Source organism: Balaenoptera physalus, assembly GCF_965194825.1.
Source record: "Balaenoptera physalus genome assembly, chromosome: 11".
Lineage (NCBI taxonomy): Eukaryota > Metazoa > Chordata > Mammalia > Artiodactyla > Balaenopteridae > Balaenoptera > Balaenoptera physalus.
Window position 1 is genome coordinate 38,060,449 of NC_138896.1, and position 24,019 is coordinate 38,084,467.

General features: G+C 52.3%; 2 protein-coding genes across 11 annotated transcripts in view; one reads left to right on the plus strand and one right to left on the minus strand.

Annotated features, from left to right (window-relative positions):
* Positions 1–4,614, minus strand: part of FGD2 (FYVE, RhoGEF and PH domain containing 2) — a 45,358-nt gene extending 40,744 nt beyond the window's left edge. For all 6 annotated transcript variants that reach the window (XM_082412593.1, XM_082412590.1, XM_082412592.1 and 3 more), the window contains exon 1: positions 608–4,614. In XM_082412593.1, the coding sequence (XP_082268719.1) occupies positions 608–706 (99 nt within the window). In that variant the 5' untranslated portion in view covers positions 707–4,614. The remainder of the gene's footprint in view (positions 1–607) is intronic.
* A 125-nt stretch (positions 4,615–4,739) lies between these two features.
* MTCH1 (mitochondrial carrier 1) lies at positions 4,740–22,881 on the plus strand. Of its 5 annotated transcripts, none has more exons than XM_082412639.1 (13): positions 4,740–5,089; positions 9,255–9,339; positions 12,488–12,594; positions 13,003–13,080; positions 13,448–13,505; positions 13,832–13,883; positions 15,394–15,453; positions 17,991–18,135; positions 19,999–20,046; positions 20,217–20,284; positions 20,563–20,638; positions 20,958–21,127; positions 22,057–22,881. In XM_082412639.1, the coding sequence occupies exons 1-12, from the start codon at positions 4,769–4,771 to the stop codon at positions 21,105–21,107; spliced, it is 1,248 nt and encodes a 415-aa protein (XP_082268765.1). In that variant the 5' UTR covers positions 4,740–4,768; the 3' UTR covers positions 21,108–21,127; positions 22,057–22,881. The 5 variants fall into 5 exon arrangements, with proteins under 5 accessions (XP_082268765.1, XP_082268764.1, XP_082268763.1 ...); XM_082412638.1 differs by having other exon boundaries at positions 17,991–18,084; positions 20,958–21,089; XM_082412637.1 differs by having other exon boundaries at positions 4,741–5,089; positions 20,958–21,089.
* Positions 22,882–24,019: the final 1,138 nt, after the last annotated feature.

The following is a 24,019-nucleotide window of genomic DNA, read 5'->3' on the forward strand; positions in this document are numbered from 1 at the left end:
GCATGTGTGCAATAGACATTTTGACCCTTTAAAGCCCTTAGATACTCACTAAAAGGAAACAACAAGAATCTTAGTCCTGAAATATTTCTTCCTTAATTAAGGAATAATGGTCTTACAAGAAAATACCCAGATTTTAAGAGTACAGTTTGGTGAGCTTTTACTAATGTACCTACTCACATAACTACCACCCCAGTCAAGATGAAGAATGCTTTTATTCCCCCCAGAAAGTTCCTCATGCCTCTTTCCAGTCATTCTTCCATAGGTAACCACTGTTCTGAGTTTTATCCCCACAGATTAATTTTGCCTGTTTTACAACTTCATATAAATGGAATCATACAACATGTGCTCTTTTGTGTCTGGATTATTTCACTTGGAATAATGTTTTTGAGACTCACCCATGTCATTGCCCATATCAATAGTTCATGCCTTTTCAGTGCTAAATATTCTTCCACTGAATGAAAAGTCTTGATATCGTCTAAATCCCCAAACTCACCCAGACTCGGGGCAATGGCCCATTAATGTTTGATTTTTACTGCAGGAGAAGAAAACTTCTTCCCACCTCTCAGGATAAACAGACATTGGGCACAAGAGATTTAAATGGACTTACCTTTCTCCACCAAGAGGAGGATGATAGAGCAGAATACCAACCAGGTACTTGATCCTTTCTGACCCTGGGCTGAGTACTGTGCTCATCGTGACACACCATGTCTCCCCAGGGTGTAGAGGCCCTATTTCCCCATCTTCACTCTTGTAGGCTTCATCCCAAGGCCTTGGGACCTATTAGTCCCTTAGTTGTCTTCCATGTTTCTCCCAGAAGGCTTAGTGATCTCGCATGCCAATACATCTGGTGACCCGCATGATATGCCAGAATTCCTGAGATGATGACAGTTATAGTGTACCTTCTTTTAGCCTAATTAGGACAAGAGGTGATTCCTGAGCTAAGGTGAGTATGGGACCCTAGGAATTCAGTACAGACGGAAGGCCAGTGCTCCCCACCCCTACCCCAGGCAAGCAGGTGAACAGAGGCAGCAGCCAGAACGTTCTTGCTCAGAACTAGTAAACAGGGAGCCTGCATCCAGCCAAACCCATCTTCTTTACACCACGATAAATTCTGACACCTGCGCTTCCCCAGGTGAGGCCTGAACTCTCATGCTGGGCTTGGCATCACCTCAAGTTCCTTCCTGACCTGGTTAGCGTGATGTCAACTTAGTTGCAATAATGTGTACTTACTATTTTGTATTCTCCCTTTTCATTGTAACAGTAGTTCCCCACAGGATCCCGGGGACTGGTGATCTATATACCTGGCAATTCTCAACAGTATTCTTTTTTTCTTTTTTTCTTTTTTTTTCTTTTTTCCTGGCTGCACCGCGAGGCTTGCAGGATCTTAGTTCCCCGACCAGGGACTGAACCTGGGCCACAACAGTGAAAGGGCCAAGTCCTAACCACTGGACCGCCAGGGAATTCCCAAGAGTAATATTTCTTGTTAATTCTCTGCTGTTTGATCCTACTTTGGGGCATATGGGTCTTCCTAAAGTTTCCATTTTTTTTTCTTTTTTTCTTTATTCTCTTTATTTTTTTTGGCTGCGTTGGGTCTTTGTTGCTGTGCGCAGGGTTTCTCTAGTTGTGGCGAGTGGGGGCTACTCTTCGTTGCGGTGCACGGGCTTCTCATTGTGGTGTCTTCTCTTGTTGCAGAGCACGGGCTCTAGGCGCACGGGCTTCAGTAACCGCAGCACATGGGCTCAGTAGTTGTGGCTCGCGGGCTCTAGAGCAGAGGCTCAGTAGCTGTGGCGCACGGGCTTAGTTGCTCCACGGCATGTGGGATCTTCCCGGACCAGGGATTGAACCCATGTCCCCTGCATTGGCAGGCGGATTCTTAACCACTGCGCCACCAGGGAAGCCCCCTAAAGTTTTCATTCTTTTTTTTTTAAATTTATTTTTGGCTGCATTGGATCTTCGTTGCTGCGTGCCAGCTTTCTCTAGTTGCGGTGACCGGGGACTACTCTTCATTGCGGTGCGTGGTTTTCTCATTGCAGTGGCTTCTCCTGTTGCGGAGCACGGGCTCTAGGTGCGTGGGCTTCAATAGTTGCAGCAAGTGGGCTCAGTAGTTGTGGCTCGCAGGCTCTAGAGCGCAGGCTCAGTAGTTGTGGCGCATGGGCCCAGTTGCTCTGCAGCATGTGGGTTCTTCCCGGACCAGGGATCAAACCCATGTCCCCTGCACTGGCAGGCAGATTCTTAACCACTGTGCCACCAGGGAAGTCCAAGTTTTCATTCTTTAAGTGGTGCTACCATAAATAACTTTGTACAACTGTTAAAAGTATATTTGCTCATTCATTTTCTAGCAAATATTTAGTGGCTTCCTACCACGTGCCAGGCACTGTGCCAACCATGAATAGGATAGTCCCTGGACTCCAAGAACTTACAGTCTAATGAGGAGACTGACAGGAAAGCAGGCAGCCACAGTGTTGCACGGTAAGCCCTGTGAGGAGGCAGTCACAGAGGGTAATAGGAGGCATACACAGGGAGGCGCTAACCAGTCCAGAGCTAACTGCTTCATAGCTCTGAGTACATACTCCCACGTTGCTCAGTAGAGGGAATGCTGAGCAAGATTTTCTTTCACTCAATCATTTCAGTGACTATACTTTTCATTTCTAGATGAGCTATTTGATTCCTTTTCAAATATACCACTTCTTTTTTCACAATGTCCTTTTCTTTTTTCAGCACTTTCTATTCTTTATCTTTGCCTTCATTTGAAAACTACCATTTTCCCCTTAAAGTTTCTTTCAGATTGCTTATTACGTCAAGTTCCCACGAGTATTAATCCTCCTGTTTTGCACATTTACTCTTGTAATGGAATGTGTTTTTGAGTGGTTTGTAATATTTTTATCATGAGGATTTTTTTTTTCTTCCTCTTTTTGTCCCTATGAGCCCTGAGTTGTGGAAACATAGCTACAGGGCAGTTTTGCATTTGCTTCCACTTCCTCCCCTAGGGATCTAACAGCTTTAACTGACCTATTTTTACTTTAATTTCTTGGGCTAAACTGTTCAATTACTTAAAAACAATTCACTGAACATTTACTCTATGTATATCACCATAGTTGGTGCAAAGATACAAAACAATGCAACACAATGTAGCTGCCTTACAGGGAACCACAGTTTGAAAGGACCAAATACACACAAAAAGTAAAGTGACTATGTAAGGCAGAGTAAAAGGCCTAATGGTGGACACACTATGGGGTTCAGAAGGAAAAACAGAGAGCTGCAGAAACACGGGGAGGAAAAGCCCAGAGGAGGAGAAGGTTTGCCTGAGGAAGTTTTAGAAGGAAGGTAACCCCACTCTTCTGGGTGGAGTTAGTAAGGCGCTGTAACGTTAGATGAGGCTGTGGATGAAGCTGACTTTAGGGTCCCTGTTAAGAAAGCTAAATCAGAATCCAGGCAAAAGGAAGTCAATTAAAGTGCTCCTGGGGGTGGGAAGTAGGTTTGATGAAAGCTGTGTTTGAAGAGGCAAACACTGTAACCTGAAAGGGCTAGGAGGCTTTCCAGTGACTGAGACCAGAACAAACCTGGGTTAGAGAGGCCAGCGTCGGGGAGAGAGCAAGTGAGGGAGGCAGACTGACAGGATTTAGATGTGGAAAGTGTACAGAGTATTTGTTGTCAGGAGTAGCCAGCCGGGAGGTGGCTTTTCACGGGGCGAGGCAGGAAGGGCAGACTTCAAATCCGGACTAAGGGGTCAGAAGGTAGATGTCTATTCTAAAGAACTTTCTCACAATGAACACAGGATAAATACAGACAAAGGGATCAGGTCACCCACTGCTGTGTCCCTGCCGACTCTTGGATACTCGCTTTCTTTCCGTTGAAACAGAAACTTTTATTGAGCACCTCCACAACTAGCAGGCTTTAGGTGTTCTTGCAGGGGATGGGCACGCTGACAAACATGAACGGGGCACGTGCTGGAATAAACACCTTGCTCACAGGGCTGCTGAGAGGATCATACTTGAGTTATCTTGCTGCAAAGCACTTCAAAAGGTGGCACAAATAAGTGCGATTTAAGAGCCAGTTATTACTCATTTTTATTACCTAACGACTATCTGCGCCTAGCAGAACGCTTGCGTGTGCTCACACTGAAGGCCTAAATAAAACCTTCAGACCCAGTGAAGTAAACAGGGCAAAACACATTTTCTAACCATGAGCTCTAAGGCAGGTTGGCGAAGGGTCAACTGCAAAGGAGGAAGACCACAACCGCCGAGGTGCAACTGGATTTGGTCTGGTGGGGAGGGCAAAGGGGTGAGACAAGGCTGGCGAGCGCGAAGGGACTCGGCCTGCAGCGGGAGGCCTCGCAGGCAGCGGGGCCCGGGAACAGGGCCGCAAAAAGGCGGGCCCAGAACTGCGGAGAAAACTCCCGAAGCCTGGGAGGGGGATTGGAAGCGCCTCAGACCATATTGGGGACATCTGGCTTCCAGAACCTCCGAGCCCCGCCCCTGCCGCTCTCCGGGGCTCCCGGGGGAGCGCCCGGGCCTGCGGCCGCCTTCACAGCCTCCGAACCCACAGCCCGGTGGCCCGCGACCACTGACCCCCGGCTCACAGCCCAGCGCTGAGCCAGGACCCGACCCCGCCCGGGTACCACATCCGTCGCTTACCGTCCGCCTCGCCCACACTCCTGCACTCCCCCGCGGCCGCGCGTGGTGCGGCCCGGCCCCGCCCCCTGACTCCAGCGAGGGGCAGGGCGCCCGTCCCGTCACGTGACGGGGGAGTGACCTCACCGCCCCTTGCCATGGGGGCTTCCGACCCGGAAGTGGCGCCCTGGGCTCGCGGCGGTGCCGCGGGGATGGCGGGAGCCGGAGCAGGGGCTGGAGCTCGCGGCGGAGCTGCGGCGGGGGTCGAGGCCCGGGCTCGCGATCCGCCACCTGCACACCGCGCACATCCGCGCCACCCTCGGCCTGCGGCGCAACCCTCGGCCCGCAGGATGGACGGCGCATCCGGGGGCCTGGGCTCCGGGGACAACGCCCCGACCACCGAGGCTCTTTTCGTGGCGCTGGGCGCCGGAGTGACGGCGCTCAGTCACCCGCTGCTCTACGTGAAGCTGCTCATCCAGGTGTGGGGCCAGGGGCGCCATAGGGAGGTGGGGGCTGATAAGAAGGTGACAGGCCGGGATCTGGAGGAGGATGGGGGTGGGGGAGTCGATGGCGACGGATTTGAGGAGAGGGGCGGGAACGGCGGCTTGGTGCGCAGAAGGAGCGGGAGAGGAGGAAAACGGTGAGGGATTTGGGGATGCAGGGGTCATGGGTTTGGGGATGCAGGAGAAGGGGGCAAAGGGGTCAGCGACAGATTTGGGAGAGGGTGGAAGGAACAAGGGATTTGGGGGTGCAGGGGAGGAGGCGATGGAACGGAGAGATAGGTTTGGGAGACGAAAGAATGGAGGCGATGGACTTGGACTAGGAGGGAAGTGGCAGCATTTTGGGGTGAAAGAAGAAACAACAGAATTGGGGGAGGGGTGGGAAGTTTTGGCGATTGGGTGGGGAGGAGGTTTGGGGGCCAAGGCAGAATATTCAGAAGATGAGCACATATTTAGGGTGAAGGGGAGCAAGAGCTCTGGATTTGATAGAGTTGGATTTAAAGCGGTTTGGGGTGGGGGGGGACAAAGGACTGGGGGTCATGGCCAAAAATTTAGGAAAGAAAAAGGGGCATCAGACTCCGGAGAGGAGGGGACGGGGGCACTGGATTTAACGGTGACGGAATTTGGTGGGAGAGGCGGAGGCGAATCGGGTTACAGGAGATGGGGGCTCTGGATTTGATGGCGACGACAGATTTGATGGGAGGAGGGGACAGGATGACGTGCTTTGGGGGAGGGGAACAGATAGGGCGACGCAGTGGGGGAGGGGTAGTGGCGATTTGTCTGGAAAGGGGAGCCAGGAGCCTTTTAGGGGGAAAGGGATGACGCATTTGGAGGAGAACATTGAATTCACGGTTGCGGGTGGGAGCTGTATGGGGGGATGGGCTGAGGGGGATGGGCGTAGTGGAATTGGGCAGAAGGGCCAGTTGGAACACAGGGCGGCAGGATGTGTAGGGGCTGGCAGAAAATGAGGCCAAAGTAGGATGTCTCTGGAATCGAGGCATGCAGGGGGCACTTGGCATATTTGGTGGGACCAGCAGTGCCTTACAGATGAATTGGACTGCTTGAGAAAGGGAGAGATGGACCTGGAAGGGGGCGCCCGAGCTGAGGTGGAGGGAGTGCATTTGGCAGAATTAGGTGGGCATGACTGAGATGAACACAATGTAGATGTGGATAGTTTGGGCTTGGACTAATATCTGAAGATTTAGCCTAGAATTTTCAGTTAAGGGGGGAGGGGTGGTTTGAGATGGAGACCTAACCAAAACTTGAGATTTGATTTGAGTTGAGACAAATGGGTATCAGATTTACTGTCCTGATAATGGACAGAGAATGGGAGATACAGTTGGAATGAGAGGGACTTGAGAATAGGAGTAATTGAAATCTGGGGTCTGAGGAATGGGGGCAGTGGATTTTGGAGTGTGACAAGGACTGTGACAAAGAATGAGGAGATTCCTTCAGGGACATCACGGTGCCTGACTAGAATCTAATCGTGACTGAGATTTGGAAATGGCTGACGGGGGAAGGTCAAGACTGGCGTTTGGTTGTGATTTGGGAGTGAGGGCTGCTTTACTTATAAAAATTCAGGTTGTATTTGCAGCAATAGAGATTCCAGCATTGGGAGAGAAATTGAGGCTTTGGAACTGGTGGTACCTGAGATGAGAAGCAAGGATGATGGAGTGAGATTGGGTGAGGGCTGGGACTTCAGGGTGGCTGATGGGAGTGTCTGTGGAATGGAGGATGTTGGAGTGCAAGGAATGGGGGGAGTGCTCCATGTGAAGGAGCCTGGAAGTGGCTCCATCATTTGGACCTTGGTAGGTTTGGTTTTCAGGAGAAGAAAATTGAAATAAGGGTCACTTGGAAAGGCAGTTGAGGAATGAGAGAGAATGGGGAATGAGGGAGGATAGGGAATTGGGGAATGAGGAAGTCCAGAGGGTGAGAAGAACTGTATGGGGGGTGGATAAGGATGGGTGAGCCCAGTTGGGGTGACTGAGGTGGTCTACCTGATGTGAACGCAGCTTGTGCTGAGTGTAACATATTTGAGGGTGAAGTCTTTTTTTTAAAAATTAATTTATTTATTTTTGGCTGTGTTGGGCCTTCATCGCTGCACATGGGCTTTCTCTAGTTGCGGTGAGCAGGGGCTACTCTTCGTTGCGGTGCGCGGGCTCAGTAGTTGTGGCACGCAGGCTGTAGAGCGCACGCTCAGTAGTTGTGGCGCATGGGCTTGGTTGCTCCACAGCATGTGGGATCTTCCTGGACCAGGGATTGAACCCGTGTCCCCTGCATTGGCAGGCGGATTCTTAACCGCTGTGCCACCAGGAAGTCCTTGAGGGTGAAATCTTAATGGGTATAGCTTGGGAATCAGAGATAACATCTTGCAAAAAGGAAGATCCCAGTTTGGGGTTGGATGGCAGGACTGGATTGGCAGATCTGGGGGTTGTCCCGATTAAGTGAGTAAGAATGCAGTGCCTGAGATCAGGGCTCATGGGTGTTAGAGATTTGAGGGACTGGCTCTGCCAGTATATGGTATAGAACCACAGCTTTGGCTGTGGTTAGGACTGGGTTAACAGATTTGGGGATGAAATTGGGTGAGTACACTTGGGAACAAATAATTAGAACTTGAGAGTGAAGGGAATAGGAGTGAGATAGGGTCAGCGTGCCTTTGATAACACAGGTGGAAGTTAAGAAAATAGACTCAACAGATTTGGGAGCCATGGGGATACAGGATGAAGGGAACAAGCAGGTTTAAGGGTGAAATTGGAATCGATGGGCCTCCCCAGTTGTTGTGACTGGAGTGGATAAGGCAGCAAAAGAACATTGGCTCAGACTTGGAGTTGAGGGTGTGAATGGAATGCTGCCTGTATGAGAGAACAAAATCAAAGCAAAACTAACCTCAGAACCTTCGAGCTTTTAACCCAGAAGGGGAAAGGTCTGGAAGGGGAGGGCTAACTGCTTGGTCATCTGGCCATCCCTTTCCTTCAACTCCCCTGGGCTAGCTGTTTTTCTTTTAAGAAGTTCTCCATCGTGGAGGGAGTTTCTTAATTATGATCAGTAATCTGTCATGTAGCTCAGAATCCCATCCATAACGGACAGCCTGAACTTCAAAACACTTGACTAAAGTGAGGAAGAAAGGAAATTGAGCCCCGAAAACGCTGGAAGCATACCTAGTTCTATTTAAGGCAGAGCTTCCCAACCCTGCTGTTTCTACCCTCTTCCACATCCAAGAGGAGCTCCTCTGGTCCATGGATTTGTCTGGCCTGCTCTGAGGGACAGGGCTACGGCCCTGGTCCCCTGCCAGGGAAGGGCCTTCTCACACCCCACTAAGGCACTGGTCTCCTAGACACCTTGCCCCTTGTGTGGCAGCAGAGAATCTTCTCATTAATCGGCAGCATTACAAATGGCCTCACCCCTCAGGAGAAGCCTCTCCTCCTCACAGAGGTTTGGGTGACTTGGTCCTTCACCCACCCATGAGTTTAACACATACCTTAATTATAACCAGCATCTATACAGCAAGAATTATGATAACCCTGCAGAAATGACAGGGTCATTCTGTCACAGGGATATGGGGTGATCAAGATTAGATCACAGCTGAGGAATTGTTTGAGGAGCAGCTGGGATTTGAGGTGGCTGGGAGTGAGAGGGACAGATTTGTCGACATCTGCAGTGGGTACAGTAAGAAATTTGAGTGTGGGGTGAATGAACTATCTGAAGTTTGGGGCTGAGATTTGGGTGTGATGTGTTTTGGTGTTGCCACATTTGGGATTGAGACTGGACTGATGTTTTAACCTGGTGATGAGAATTAACTGAGATTTTTTTCTGAGATGAGTATGGGGTTTGAAGTACATAAACATGGGGGTTTCTGCACTGGAAATATCTGGAATTGGAAGGTAAGAATGTTGAGGGATGGGGTGACTTGGATTGTGGTAAGGGTGGTATCTGGGACTGGACATTTCTGTGTGTTGGGAGATTACACGATGTTGACAGTTATAGACACTGATGAAATTTTGGGTATGTTTTGATGGGGAAAACATCAACAGAAATAGCATTAGACTTTGTGGGAGAAGAGTTAGAGGCCTGGGAAAGGTGAGAAGTAGTGAGACTGAATCAACAGTAGACTCTGACTTTCCCTTTGTATTTGTTGATTCTGAAGGTAGGTCATGAGCCGATGCCCCCCACCATTGGGACCAATGTGCTGGGGAGGAAGGTCCTCTACCTGCCGAGCTTCTTCACCTACGGTGAGTGTGCTTCCCAGGCAGGAAAGCCCACACCGAGAGAGACAAAAAAGAAGCGTCAAACACGGAACAGGCCCAGGTGGCCCTGGGGAGCACGCCGGGCAGCATGGGGCACCCAGAGTCAGAGCTGGCATGGAAGAGGGGTCAGAGGCAGCAGGGTGTCAGGATGGGAGCAGGTGACCAACACAGCTTTCGTCCGGCTCCTCTGTGTGAGCTGCCAGCTGTCAGCCCAGGCAGCAGGATAGGCAGACAGGTACCTGAGAGAGGGCAGTCCAGGACAATGGTCCCTGTCATCCCGGCCACCCCAGGCTGTGCCTGGAAGTGGGGTTAGGGGGTGGTTTTCCTTTTTTTTTTTTGGCCTTCTGAGCAGTCTGGCTGCCCTTTTAGCAGTTCTTTTGCTTCCCTGCTCCTCCAGCAGGAGGCCCACTGGGGCCTCCTGGGTTCTTTTGTCCTGTTCCCCTGCATTCCTCAGGCAGTGGTGCCTACTCACTCAGGCATCTCCATCCCCTGGGTGTAGAACAGTACATGGTGGGTCTCGGCTTCACCCCTGGTGTGCCCTCGTCAGCTGCTTGAGCTCAGGAAGGCTGCTAACTGCTCTGGCCCCATACTCCTTATCAGCTTCTTCATGCCCAGGCCCTCCATATAAGCACCCGCCCCCTCCGCCCCCTGCAGCCTTGCCTGCCAGAGGGTCTCTCCATCAGGAAGCCCACCACGGTGGAGCTTCCCTGATGCCAGCAAAGCCCACCGGCTGCCTGTGCTGCTCATCCCCTGACATCCAGCTGGCCAAGGCCGTTTCAAACCCACCATCCCTGTCCCTCTCCCAGTCCCCACCCTTCCCAGACTTCTTTTTTTTTTTTAATTTTTTATTTTTTTGGTCACACCACACGGCTTGCAGGATCTCAGTTCCCTGACCAGGGATTGAACCCGGGTCACGCCAGTGAAAGCCTGGAATCCTAACCACTGGCCACCAGGGAACTCCCCAGACTTCGTTAAATGTGCCTTTGCTCTCTGTGTTCACAGCCAGGCTGACCCTCTCATGCTTCCTCCACCTCTGCTCATCTTATCTGTTCAGTCAGTCTAGAATGTTCTCTGAAAATCTTTCTTTCTGCCAAATAACTTGGGGCCTCGCCTCCTGTCACCTTTTTTTCACTTCACACCCTGCTGGCAGAATCTGATGTCATGTTTCTCTTCCAGTTTTGCCACCTCATTGTTGAGTACAGTATAGAGCCAGGTGGAACATGTCATTTTGCGGGGAAATCTGTTCATACTTGTTTCACTTAAAAGTTGTCAGTGGGGGAGGAGGACGTCACAGAATCAGGGAGGCACCCCCCACTGTAGTGCAATGAAGCCGGTATACAGAGCGACGCTGGATTTGCGGGAGGCCGGGGTGGCAGGCTGCCAGCCCCTACGTGTGATTCCTCCATACACCACTATGCAGGCTCTAGCCATAGAGAGGTTGGAACCCAGATCATCTCTGTTCATGTCACACAGTCATTCCCGAAAGGACTCAGGGCAGAGGGGTCTTGACAATCATCTTACTGCCTCTTGCAAAGATGAGCAGAGTTCTGAGGTGCTCCCCCCGCCCCCCGCCATTTATATAAATGTTGTTTCAGTGCAGATGGTGTAAGCAGATTCCTGGTGTTGGGGAGGGGGCTCAGCTGTCTGACTGTCTAACGACTGTCTGGACGGGGTCTACTACTCCCCGTCAGCTATGAAAAGCGCCACAGCTGCCATGACATTCTCTGGTGTTCTCCCGGAAAGAACTTCCTGGAGAGTTTTCAGGGACTGCAGAGAAACCATGGAATGATGGAGCCCCTTGCCAGCCAGGGGGCCCTTTGGGCCCACAAAGGCCTCTGTAGACGTTTCTGCATACCTTTGTCTGCTCTCACTTGTTCGTAATTCAGCTCTGAGATGGGGAGAAGTAGGGGTCCTTACTCCCTTTTTTTCTGGCTAGGAAATTGGATGGAAAGAGGTTAAGTGTCCTGCTGGAGACCACACTCAGGCTTTATCCCGCCAGCTCTCCCTTCTGCTGACTGGCTCTCCCCTCCCCCAAAATAAACCTTCCTTCTGCCTGTTCACTCCGTGAAGCAGGGCATCCTGGCCACGTCGCCCAGTGTCCTCTCTCCGCCTACTCCTCTCTTTCCAGCACCACCCCAGTCTCAGGAAGCCAAACATGCAGGTACCAGGTGTTCTCGGGACCAGGGGAAGCCCATACAGCTGCCACATGGAATTGCTGTTGGCAGACATGTGGCAGAGGAGAGAACGGCACCCTCCCTTGCTGGTTCCCGCCACTGTGCGGTGCTGGAGAGCTAAAGTCTTGGCTCCAGGGGAGCACATTGTCTGAGGGAATGTTCTGCCAGCTTCCAGGTATGCAGGTTTATAAAAATACGTCTCCTTTTTGAACATCATTTAAAAGTTGATATTGAATAAAACAGCAAAACATTAAGAAAGTATCCTTTTAGAGACCCAAACAAAAAAACACTGACTCAAACAGGGTCAGGGTCCAGCTTCCCTGACCACTTAAGTTTTTTTCTATAGAATAGTTCATTGGTGCCTCTGTTTTAGTTACTTCTCCACTGGCTTTCCCTCCTGTAATTAATAAATGCCAGTAGGTGCCCGGTGGGATCCTGGATGCAGCACAGTGACGAGGTGGGAATGGCCCTCTCCGTGGCATGCTCAAAGGACACTCTTGAGCCTTTCCCCTGGGAGCCCTTCCTTTTCCTTTTTCCCTGCCTTAGGTTGCAAACTTCATCACCGCTTGCGGTTGCCTTTTTCCATTTTTTCTTTTCCCAGAAAAAAAACATTTTTTATAAGCAACAGAATTGGTTCCTAGGTTGCAGCACTTAAGTTGCTGAGTTGAAAAACTGTAGCTAAGTTTGCCAAGTAGATTTTCCAAACTACAAAAAGAAAAACATATGAACTTGTTCATCAGAAAAATATGTTTTGAAGGTTTTACAAAAAGAAATGGGCTAGAGAAGATGTTTGGGAGTGGGGCCTGATTGCTTCCGGGGTCCTGGACAGTGCTCCCTTCTGTGACTGAAGTCAGCAGGTACTGAAGAAGGACAAGCTGCGTCTGGTTTGGGTGTGAATGTGACCCAGGAGTGGGTGCGTCTGGGCTGGACGTGACGCTGCCACCTCTGCTTTCTTGTAGCCAAGTACATTGTGCAAGTGGATGGGAAGATAGGGCTGTTCCGAGGCCTGAGCCCCCGGCTGATGTCCAACGCCCTCTCCACCGTGACCCGGGGCAGCATGAAGAAGGTGAGCCCGGGGCGAAGCCAGGACCGGTTGCCCGAGGTTCCCCTGAGCCCCCTGCCAACCGTGGAGGCAGCCATGTGCACTGGTCCTGCTTCTCGGTTCCCAGACTGGTCAGGGCTCCACCCCAGCACCAAAGGCAGACTCCAAGCCCTGGTGGTCCAACGCCAAGTCTCCTCAATTGGAAAGGTCCCTGCCTCACCATCTGTCTGCTTTCTTACAAATGTGACACTAGGCGGGGACTTTCTCCCCGCTAGCTCCAGCCCCAGGGGGTTACCCGAGGCGGGCCCAGCTAATGGACGTGGCCAAGAAAATAGTAGGAGCTGTTTCCTGCCCTCTCCATCCCTTCAAAGTTACATCGAAGAGGCGCACCTGTATTTTGCTTTTGATCCACCTTTGTTGTTTGCATCTCAGGTTTTCCCTCCAGATGAGATTGAACAGGTTGCCAACAAAGATGACATGAAGACTTCTCTGAAGAAAGTGGTGAAGGAGGTGGGTACCTGGAATTAGAGAGGGGAGCCTGATTATCTCTCACTGTCCAGTTGGGCAGGTCATTGAAGAGTCACAGTTGGGGCCTGCTGTGTGCACAGTGGGGTGGGATGTGGAAGGAGCCCCAGCAGGGCCACTGCAGGGAATCACAGAAAGCCTCTCAGCCGCCACGGGACCTGGCCTGGGAACTGGCAGCAGTCCTGGGTAGAGGGAATTTTGCATGGGTGACAAGGGGGGCCATCTGAGGTAGACCGACCCCACATGGGTGCTGCAGGATCCCAGTTTTTCCCCTGTAAATGCTTGTAGCTCCCCGTGAGCACCAGTTCCAGAGACAGGCCAGACCAAGTCCCCGCCCTCTGCTCTCTTGCAGACCTCCTATGAGATGATGATGCAGTGCGTGTCCCGCATGCTGGCCCACCCCCTGCATGGTGAGCCGCCCCATTGGAGACTGCATCTCAGCCGTGGGGTGACCCCTCATGGGCTGTAGATGGGCAGCAGTAGAATTACTGGGAAGTAGTATCACTGGAATTGGCCGGGAGTTCAGTCCAGAGGGAGCTGGGGCTCTTCCCAGGCAGAAGAAATGGGACGCCGTGGTCATGGGGTGTGATGGGGAATCCCAGGGGCCCTCCTCCCTTCCCACGCTCTGACACGGGCCATGTTGTGCAATGGCCACTGTGCCGGGCACCCCACCCACAGCTGGGGAGTCTTGGGCTTTGGCCACCATGTCACCTGTGTGTGTTTTCTCTTTCCTCAGTCATCTCAATGCGCTGCATGGTCCAGTTTGTGGGACGGGAGGCCAAGTACAGGTGGGTAATTCTTCTCAGGGTTGGCAGGAGTGGCCCTGTCACTATTCAGAGTCTGCCAGGACAGGCCGTACTGGGGTCAGCTGCTGCCCCGTTTCTGCCCTATTTCTTATGTGCCAGCTTCAGAGGAATGGGGTAGTGGCTTCCATAGTCTGGGTCCAGGGGTATTTTCTCCCTCTCTTGTCTGGGGCAGCCCTGGATGAGCCTAGATGCCCTACAGAGGGGTGAATGGGATTGGAGTCCAGTTGGATTAGGAGTCCTGGTGGGGTTCCCTCCTAGACCCCCTAGGTTATGCCCTAGCCCTTTTTCCAGCTGTCACAGAAGCCAGCTTAGAGTTCGTTTCATCCTCTCCTAAGCGGCCGTCCACCCCATGGCCTTGGGGCTTGGCCCTTCCATTGTTTACCAAATATTTACCCAGCACCTGCCATGCCTGGCACTGAGCTGGGTCTGTAGGGGCATAGGTGTGTTGACACAGTCCTTCCCTGTGGCACTTGTGCCCTCCCTGCCCCTCTGAGGCTCAGTGCAGGACAAGAGGTGGGTCCTGGAGGCTTGTGGCAGGAGTACATGCATCTGTTATCCTTCCTCGCTCAGATTCTCATTTCCTGGGTTCAGTTGTTTGCTGCTGCTGTCCTTGGGGCCACCGCCCCAGGAAGCTTGGCTGCCATGGTGCCTCATTTTGAGTTCACTAATGGGAAATTGGCCCATTCCCCCAGTGGGCTTAGAACCCAGTGGGCTGAGCCACTGTCCTGAGAAGAAGGGTAGTGGGGCCTGGCAGGGCTCTGGCTCCCACCGTCTTTCTCCTAGGCCACCCTGGCCCTCTCGGCTTCGCAGAGCCTCTATGCAGAACAGGTCACTTGGCATTGTCACAGGTCACAGAGGTTGCACTTGCCTCCTTTGCATTTCACACCTAAGGCATCCCAGCCTGTCCTGTGATCTCTAACAGGCTGCAGTGGGCAGGGTGCGCATCCCCGAGTTCCCTGCTGCGGAGGGCCAGATGCCTTTTCCTAAGCTGCGTCTGTGCAGTCTGATTGCAGGGCCTTCTGCTGCAGGGCCCTGTATTCCTTCTCTGCCCTCTGGGAAGGTGCTTCTCTCCACTCGGCACCTCTCCTCCTCTCTCTGTGGGACATGCAGGCTTCTTTGCCAGAAGGTTGTTCAGCCAGAAGTAAGCACTAGGGCCAGGCAAGAGAAGGTCCCGTCACCTCTGCAGCAGCCCAGGCTAGAAGGTTCATTCCTACATTCCAGATCCATAGAAAAAAGCAGTAGAGAACTGGAGTTCTGCCCCTGTGGGTGGTTGGGTTTCCCCAGTCTCCATAAACTGTGTAGACGCCCTCTCACTCCCAAACAAGAGCTGTAATCATCTCCACTTGGGTTCTGCCTGGTGACAGAGAATGCCCCCTCCCCATCCCGGCCAGGACTGGATGGCTCTGAGCAAGGGTGGCAGGCTCTGCTCCACACCAGGGCACGGGCTTCTCCAAGGTGCCTGGGTGACGTTGTATCCCTGTGTTCTCCACAGCGGCGTGTTGAGCTCCATTGGGAAGATTTTCAAAGAAGAGGGGCTGCTGGGATTCTTTGTGTACGTGAGTTTATACACCCCATAACTGGCCACGGAGCATGGCTCTACTAACAGGCGCATTCTCAACCCTCAGGCCACAGCTATTGGCCTCAGACTAACCACAGGGCTCTGTCCCTGCCTGAGCAGCTGCACCTTGGCCCGTAGAGCTCCATGGCCTATGCGAGCTACGGATCATCGGGAACAAAGCTGCCCAGCCCCGTCCACATCGCGGCTTACACAGAAATGGTACTGTTTGTCCAGCACGCTGGGGGTGGGGGTGGCCAAAACCACACCCCCGACCCCACTGTCCCCGTCCATGTGCTCCAGGGCTGGGGGTGCGCACGAGGCTGGTCTTCAGGTCTTCCATCGTCCTTGGTTACACTGCTGAAAAGTCACTGAAAATCTGTGACTTGGGCTGAAGGTCAAGCCCTGGCAGCTCACAGGCTGACTCCAGCTGATGGATCCTGTATGACATAGCACTTCTGAGAAATTAGTTCTTCATATTCAACATTTAGGATGTTTCACATAACAATCCCTATTTCTGGCTTCTCTTAAAAAGTCAAGACCTGGCCGTGCTGGGCCTGTGTTTCTGCAGAGCAGATGTCTTCAGGGCACACAATCTCCTGAGGGCCCCGGACCCCCTGCCCTCCTTGGTGTCTCACACCCATCTTACTCCACCTGTAAAGAAAGCTCACACCGAAAAGACTGTAAACTACAAACAGAACCCAAAATCCAGGCCTGACAAATATTTTTTGTTTTGCTTTTTTAAGGTCTAGGTAGAGACATACATGCTGTTAAGTGCACAGTACACTAAACATGGGGCTCTCTGTTAACTCATCTCGTGGTTTCATCATCGGCCAGGTGTTCTATGTGTAGGCGTGTGTGTGTGTGTACATGTATGTGGTTCTCACTAGGAGGTGATTTTGCCCCAGGGGACATCTGTAATGTCTGGAGACATCATTTGATGGTCACAGCTGGGATCTAGTGGGTGGAGACCAGGGATGCTGCTAAACACCCTTCAGTGCACAGGTCAGCCCCCACGACAAAGAATCATCCAGCCCTAAAGGTCAACAGTATCAAGGTTGATAAACCTTGATTTATATACGCACATATTCATATGTATATTCATATCTCTGTATATGTACACATATGTATGGGTGTGCATATATATGTGTGTGAGTAAATATTTGCTTGTGTGACTGGTGCTTCAGACCCTAAAACACTACATATCACCACCTCTGGTGTTTTTCACACTCACTGTATACATTCTTTTCTGGTGTGTGAGTAGGATTCCCACACAACAGATATCTTACCCATTGGGTTCTTTTTTTTCTTCATGTGTTTGTAGAACAGGTGGTGTACGTACTCAGAAAGCACTGAGTGTACCTGTGAAAAGTCAGTCTGAGCACAGGTGGAAGCCACAGGATTGGAAATTGCATTCAAGAAGGTTCACTTTATTCACATCTCTCATATCATAGATGTATTACAGGTATTTTGAACTTTCAAATATTTTGAAATAAGATTTTTGAAAATTCCAAAATCATAATTCTGTGTCCTCTCTCCAAGAGACAGCCGTTCTCCTGGAGATCTTTCCATGTCCTTCTATATCTAAACAAGCAAATAAACACATTAAAAAAAAAAACCCACAAGGGCTTCCCTGGTGGCGCAGTGGTTAAGAATCTGCCTGCCAATGCAGGGGACACAGGTTCGAGCCCTGCTCTGGGAAGATCCCACATGCCGCAGAGCAACTAAGCCTGTGCACCACAACTACTGAAGCCCACGCGCCTAGAGCCCGTGCTCCGCAACAAGAGAAGCCACCGCAACGAGAAGCCCACGCACTGCAACGGAAGAGTAGCCCCCGCTCGCCGCAACTAGAGAAAAGCTCGCACAAAGCAATAAAGACCCAACGCAGCCAAAAAGAAAAAGAAAAAAAAACCCCAAACCCACAAGTATCACACAGGACCCACTGGTTTCAATCTGGCTTTTTCCCTCAGCACTGTATTTTAGGGAAACTTCACATTAGTGTGTAGAGATGCGCATTCTAAAGGCCATCACTTTAAAAGCCAGCCCTCCTTGTAAAAGCTTGTATGGAATGTTTTTAGTGGAACATTCCAGGGGTGAATACAGGCACAGTGAGCAAAGTGTTTTGTGAGAGTGGATTGGGTAAAAAGGCCAGGAGAAGACTGCTAATGTGTAGGTACTCTTTCATAATCTGCATTGGAAAATCCCAGATTTTGCAACATTCACGTTTTAAGGCCCAGCTTCTGTGGTTTGAACACCGCTTGTGAGTGTTCAAAGCTTAAGCTTAACTTGTGCTGTCAGATGTAGCATATAAACACACATAACACCCCCCACTCCCCGTGGAGAAAGGAACACTGCTTTCCTGCTGTGGATAGCTGCTGGCCCATGTGGCCCCTGCGGGCTTCCTTCCCGAGGTGGTGCTGGCGGACATGCTGAAGTTTTGAGCTTGGAACATCCTGGCCTGCTTCCTGGGTGTGGAGCCCCCAGGAATTGTTCTCTTCCCTCCCCTGCTCACCTTTGCTCACCTTGTTTTTTAGCGGCTTAATCCCTCACCTCCTGGGAGATGTGGTTTTCTTGTGGGGCTGTAACCTGCTGGCCCACTTCATCAATGCCTACCTGGTGGATGACAGCGTGAGTGACACCCCAGGGGGGCTGGGGAACGACCAGAATCCAGGTTCCCAGGTTGGTTGGAACAAGGACTTGTCCATCTTTCCATGTACGGCTGATGCCCAGGGTCTGGGGCAGACTTGAGGACTCTGGGATTCTGAGTACTGGCCCCTAGGGCTGGAGAGGGCCTCCGGGGAGGGGTCTGAGGAGAAGACTCTGGTTGTCCCTGGGTCAGCTTTGCCTCCGAGGAGAACGGCCTCAAGAGAGGAGGTCGCTAACAAGACGTAGAGGGGTTTATGGAATGCCCGTCCCTGGGCAGCTTTAGGTCACACAGACCCTAGCTTATCCACGGCTAGTTTGAGGCAGTGACCCAAACCAAACTAGGGATCCCTGGTAAATCAAGAGGTAGACCAGCTAATAATAACCCTTGAACTTCCGCTCGGTGTTTTAGGCTTTTTCGAGCCCTTTAGTGAACATTATGACATTTGATCCTGACAGGGCCTCCGTTGTGAAAGGAACAGAGCAGGTGTAACATCCTGTTTTACAGACAGATGAGACCCAGAGATTGAAGGGCTCTCCTGGGGCCCTTGCCTGCGAATTGACAGGGCTGGGACTAGGTCTTTCCCTGGGCCAGGCTGAGGGTGCTTCAGTCAGCTAGGAAGTGTACCATGCGGGTGCACCCGACTCTTGTTAGCAGTGCTCTACACAGCCTGGTATGCACAGACCTCGGCAGATTGGGTCAGGCACGGGGAGGCCTTGGTCCTTCTGAAAGGCACTTGTTGAGGAAAGGTTTCTGGGGATCTGATAGGTCAGCTGGTTCTGCCTGACCCAAGATAAGAGTTGGGGAGCAGTGATAGGCAGGGGTTCCTGGGAGCCAGACATTCTAACAGTGGGAATCAGCCACCCTCGGAGGCTGGGTGAGGGACTGGGGACCTGTCTGCCAGAATCACCTTGTTGGGGTGGGCAGGGTTCATAGTCTCCGTGTGTCTGTGTCTGGGCCCCAGAATGGCAGTTCCGGGGTGGGGGTGGTCTGGGATACAGTCTGTGGTGAGGGGTGCCTCTGAGAGCTCGTAGCTGGGGCAGAGGGAAACTGGCCATTTGAATTGGGTAGGTGAGTCTTATTGGCCTTTTAATGTGAGCAGATTCCAGTTGCTCCATAGAGAGCAGCTCCCACCTGCAATTACAGTAGCACAACAATGCCCCTTTCTCAGGGGCGTTATGGGTTGGTCAACTGCTGCCATCACATACAGAACAAGCCTGGGACAGCTGGGGTGCCTTGAGGGGGAGGGGTGTCCCACAGCTGATTGGTTCCTCCAGTCCAAGTGGGCAGGTGTTTGACCAGGGGCTGCTGCACTTACCTCACTGAGAACAGCAGTCGACACTTCACTGAAAGTATTTTTCACGTGCTTTTCTGTGTGTGGCTTAAAGGCTCTAAGGTGAGGCTGCCACTCAGGCAGAGGGCTGAGCAAATCTCCGCCCAGGGTTGCAGGGCATCCATCGGGTGGGATGGCCATGTCACAGGAAGCTGAGGGATAGGTAGTCACCCTTTGTAGTTCGGGGCTGTTTCATGGGCAAAGTTGAATTCAGGAGTTGGGGCCTGAAGGGGGCGAGAGTTTGGTGAGGTAGGGTGGCAGTAAGCCCGGGGTTGCCCTTCACCTTTTGCTACAGGACCCAGGATTCTGTGTGCAGTTCAGATGGGTGCCTGACTTTCCATTCAGTAAGCACTTACTGTGCGCTGAGCCCTGGGCAGGCACTGATCAAGTCTGCGGGTGCAGTGGGCGTGTGAGGAGCCGAGTGCAGAGGGGGTGTGAGGCCAGTGCGGAGGGCGAGGTGAAGGGGGTGCAGACCAGGCAGCGCCGACGGGGCCAGGGCCTGCATGTTTGAAGTCTGCATCTCGAGGTACCTGGGGCAAACCAGTCTCCCTTTTTGTCTTTTCAGTTCAGCCAGGCCCTGGCCATCCGGAGCTACACTAAATTTGTGATGGGGGTAAGTCTGGCCAGCTGCTCTTCCCACTGAGCTGGGGGCCTGGGCGGGGCTTCGGAGGCCAGCTCTGGAGATGGCTGGACGCAGGCCTCGGTCTAGGGTGTGCCTGCTCCTGGAGCCTGGGCCAGGGGCTGGTGGTAGGTGGGCTCACTGACCCTCAGGTCTCCCTGCAGATTGCAGTGAGCATGCTGACCTACCCCTTCCTGCTGGTCGGTGATCTCATGGCCGTGAACAACTGTGGGTAGGTGTGTGCCCCTCCGCAGGCACCCTGCCAAGGCTGTTGGGGGGACCTGGCTGAGTCCGTCCAGTGCCCTGCCCCCTCCCACCTGCTCTATGTGTGGGCTCGGCCCACCAGGCCCCCTGGCTTCCTCTGGGATTCAACGCACCCCTTTGGGAGGAATCTGTGGTTTGGTATGGGGGTGGTGGCAGCCCCAGGCGATTCCTTCATGAGGGCTCCTTTTCCTTAGCTGATCTGTCTCCCGCTGTTCTCTGGATCTAACATGCTCTCCTTCCCTGCAGGCTGCAGGCCGGGCTACCCCCTTATTCCCCAGTGTTCAAATCCTGGATCCACTGCTGGAAGTACCTGAGTGTGCAGGTAAGCCTGCTCTCCAGGGAGGTTTTTCTCACTTATCCACCACATCAGTCGTATGGAAAGGTTTTGTGGACTCTTCATTACATGGAAAGTTAAGGGGTTGTCATGGAATCCGATGTTGTAAGGAGGATAAAGAGAATGTAGACTTTTGGTTTGAGGCATTTAAATTAAATGTTCACTTTATTTTATTGGATTGGCCAAAAAGTTCATTCGGTTTTTTTCTGTAACCTGTAGAAGGGGTTTGAGGTGGTCAGGTCTGAATTTGCTTAAGAATTAGACATCAGACAAGGTCTTCTTTTCTTCAGCTCTCAAATACTCTTAGAACAAGTATGAGGAAGCCCACAGGGTAGGTGGTGAAGCCCAAGAACTTCTTATACCTCAAGTAACCTGGGATGGAAACACACCTGGCATGTTGGAGGCCGGCCCCTCCCTCCACCCGTGCAGGATGCCCCAGGTGCCCAGGAGAGCCTGAGGGGGGAGCTGGGCCATGTGGTGAGCTTGGCGAGGGTGCCAGTCTTGAAGTCTTTGTGTTCTATGCCCAAGCACCCTCCTGCTGGCTGGAGCTCTGGGTCAAGGAACCAGGTGGCTGGCCCAGGACAGATCCCTGCCTTTTCCTGGCCTTGGTTGGCTTCAGAGTGAAATGGGGCAGTGGCTTGGGCAGGAGGAGCTAGCACACTGACTGGCCTCAAGGTTGAGAAAAGGACTGATAGGAGGAAAGCAGGGAGGCCAGAGACAGACGCAGGCCTTCCAGCGAATCCAGTTGGTCCTACATCCATCACGTCCTCTAGTATTGGAGGAGCCCCAGTCCACTTAGGCTCTGAAGCCAGAGGGCAGTGGGTCTCCATTGGGGGTTTCCTACTCAGTAGCCTGGTCAATACTGGACACCCGGGACTTCCCTGGTGGCGCAGTGGTTGAGAATCCGCCTGCCAATGCAGGGGACACGGGTTCGAGCCCTGGTCCAGGAAGATCCCACATACCGCGGAGCAACTAAGCCCGCGAGCCACAGCTACTGAGCCCGTGCGCCACAACTACTGAAGCCTGCGTGCCTAGAGCCCGTGCTCCGCAACAAGAGAAGCCACCGCAATGACAAGCCCGCGCACTGCAACGAAGAGTAGCCCCCGCCCTCCACAACTAGAGAAAGCCTGCGCGTGGCAACGAAGACCCAACACAGCCCAAAATAAATTAATTAAAAAAAAAAAAAATTACTGGACACCCTGTGGCATGAAATAAACTGCTCCCTTGTGCTTCAGCACAGAGCAGATTCTGACCTTGCCCTCAGGAATGCAAACCTAGGCCTTCTATCTCCGACTCTGGGGTCTCTGAGCTACTGGACCCTTCTTTGCCTTTCGCTGGCCTGGCTCTGGGGTGGGATGAGGAGCATGGCCTCCCTTTCACTGACCCTACTGCTCCTTCCAATCCAGGGCCAGCTCTTTCGAGGCTCCAGCCTGCTTTTCCGCCGAGTGTCATCAGGATCGTGCTTTGCCCTGGAGTAACCTGAATCACCTAAAAAAAAACACGCGGTCTCAGCCTGGCCACCGTGGGTGAGGCCTGATCATCTCGGGGCACCTGTAAGACAACCAACCCAGCAACACCTAGATGTGCTCCAGCACAGCTGGGCTTCGGTTTCCATATATGCCATGTGTCTGTCCAGAAGTAGGGGTTGGGTGGGGGTGAGGCTGCGTCCAGTGGATTGGTCACTGTTAGACCTGGGGAAGGTGGGGTGGGGCTGGGGAATTGGGGCAGAATCCCCTTACTTTGCAGATTTCCTGAGTCTGCCTTGTGCAGGGGGCCAAAGAATGGCTTGTGGAGGCCCATGTTGGATGGGCAAAGGCTCATGAAGTCAGGTCCCAACCCCCATTCACACCCCTCGAGTCAGCCCCAGCTCTCATCCTGCAGCTCAGCTGGGAGTTTCACTCTCTTTCTTTGTAAATAAGGTGTGATCCCCTTTCACGAGGCCACCATCATGTCCAGGCCTTTGCTAGGAGGCTGTCTTCGTTTTTCTCAACACTACTTTTCTGATAAGGCAGCACCTTCTGAAAGGGAAATCATGTGACTGCTCAGAACGTGTCATTCTCGTCAAATGTTCATTGGTTTAATGGTGATGCCTTACGTGCAGGATATGGTTACCTGTGCACTCGTGAACACCCAGATGTTAGGCAGATCAGTGTCTATTCCTATCCAGTTTAAAGTTCCTAATAAGATTTGACCCTTTCTCCCTCAAATAAATGCATTGGTGGTGATTTGGAGCTTTGTGGGGAGTCCCTTATTTTTATGAGCTTAACTGTCTGCAGGGTCTTTCTCAGTCCTTTGTGGTTGTGTGAGAAGGGTTGTGTGTAAAGTGACAGGACTGGGGGCAGCCTGGCCTGGGCATGAGAGGTGCCCGGGCTTGGTGTAGATCAGCCGGGCGGCAGGCCGGGGGGTGTTGAGGGAGGCAGGGCGAAGGCTCGGGTCATTGGGTGGTTTTCTGAATTAGACAAGCCGAGACTCCAGTTCACAGAGCAACAGCTAGTGCCTAGGCCTCTTCCCAGGGAGACAGGAGCTCTAAAGGTCCTCCCAGCTTCAGAAAATGTTCCACCCAAACCCCCAGCTGTCCTCTCAGACTGTTTGCAGATGACTTTGTCGGGTTTTACCAAGTCGGTTGGTGTAGCAGTCCCATGGTTACAGCAGAAGGAGTGGACACAGGCCCAGCTGAAGCACTGAGCTTGACCTTCTCTGGAAAAGGCAAAGCTCCCTTCATTTGCTTCTGCCCAACATTTGCTTTTGCCTATGAACAAGCAGAACTTACAAATGGAACATGCTGGCCCCTAGAGACCGTGGGCTTCCAGCTGATGAGGTTTTAATACCAGTTGAGGGCCAGCTTGGTTCCCCAAACGTTTCTCTGCCCTTGCTCTAGGGGAGATGGCTTCGGAGAGCTGGGGTTTGGGACTTTGGTCATACTTCCTCACAGGTATGGGCTGGGTCATGCCCAGGGAAGGCCCTGGGATGCTTTTGCAGAACTGGTTTTCCCCATTGGCCTAGTAACAGTTGCCCCAGTTTTCCTTACGTATCCTTGCTCCCCAGGAACACAGGAGCATGCCTGTGCAGGTATCCTGTAAATGTACATTGGTGGGGGTTACTAAGATCTCACACTCACTTCAGACAGCTGAAGTGGCAGGGAGGGAAAGCACATGGCAAGGTGAGCAGGCCAGGCCTCGCTGGCACCAATTCTGTAGAGGAGGAAGGCCCTTTAGAGGCATGTCTGCCACATGGCACATGACCTTTCTCTAGCCCAGTGTGGTTTCCCATGGCACTGACCACTGCCCTGGGGTAACTTTCTTCCCATTGCTCCACCCTCAAGTCCTGTTTTTGCAGCAGTTCCTTCCTGTGGTCCCCCAGATTCAGGAG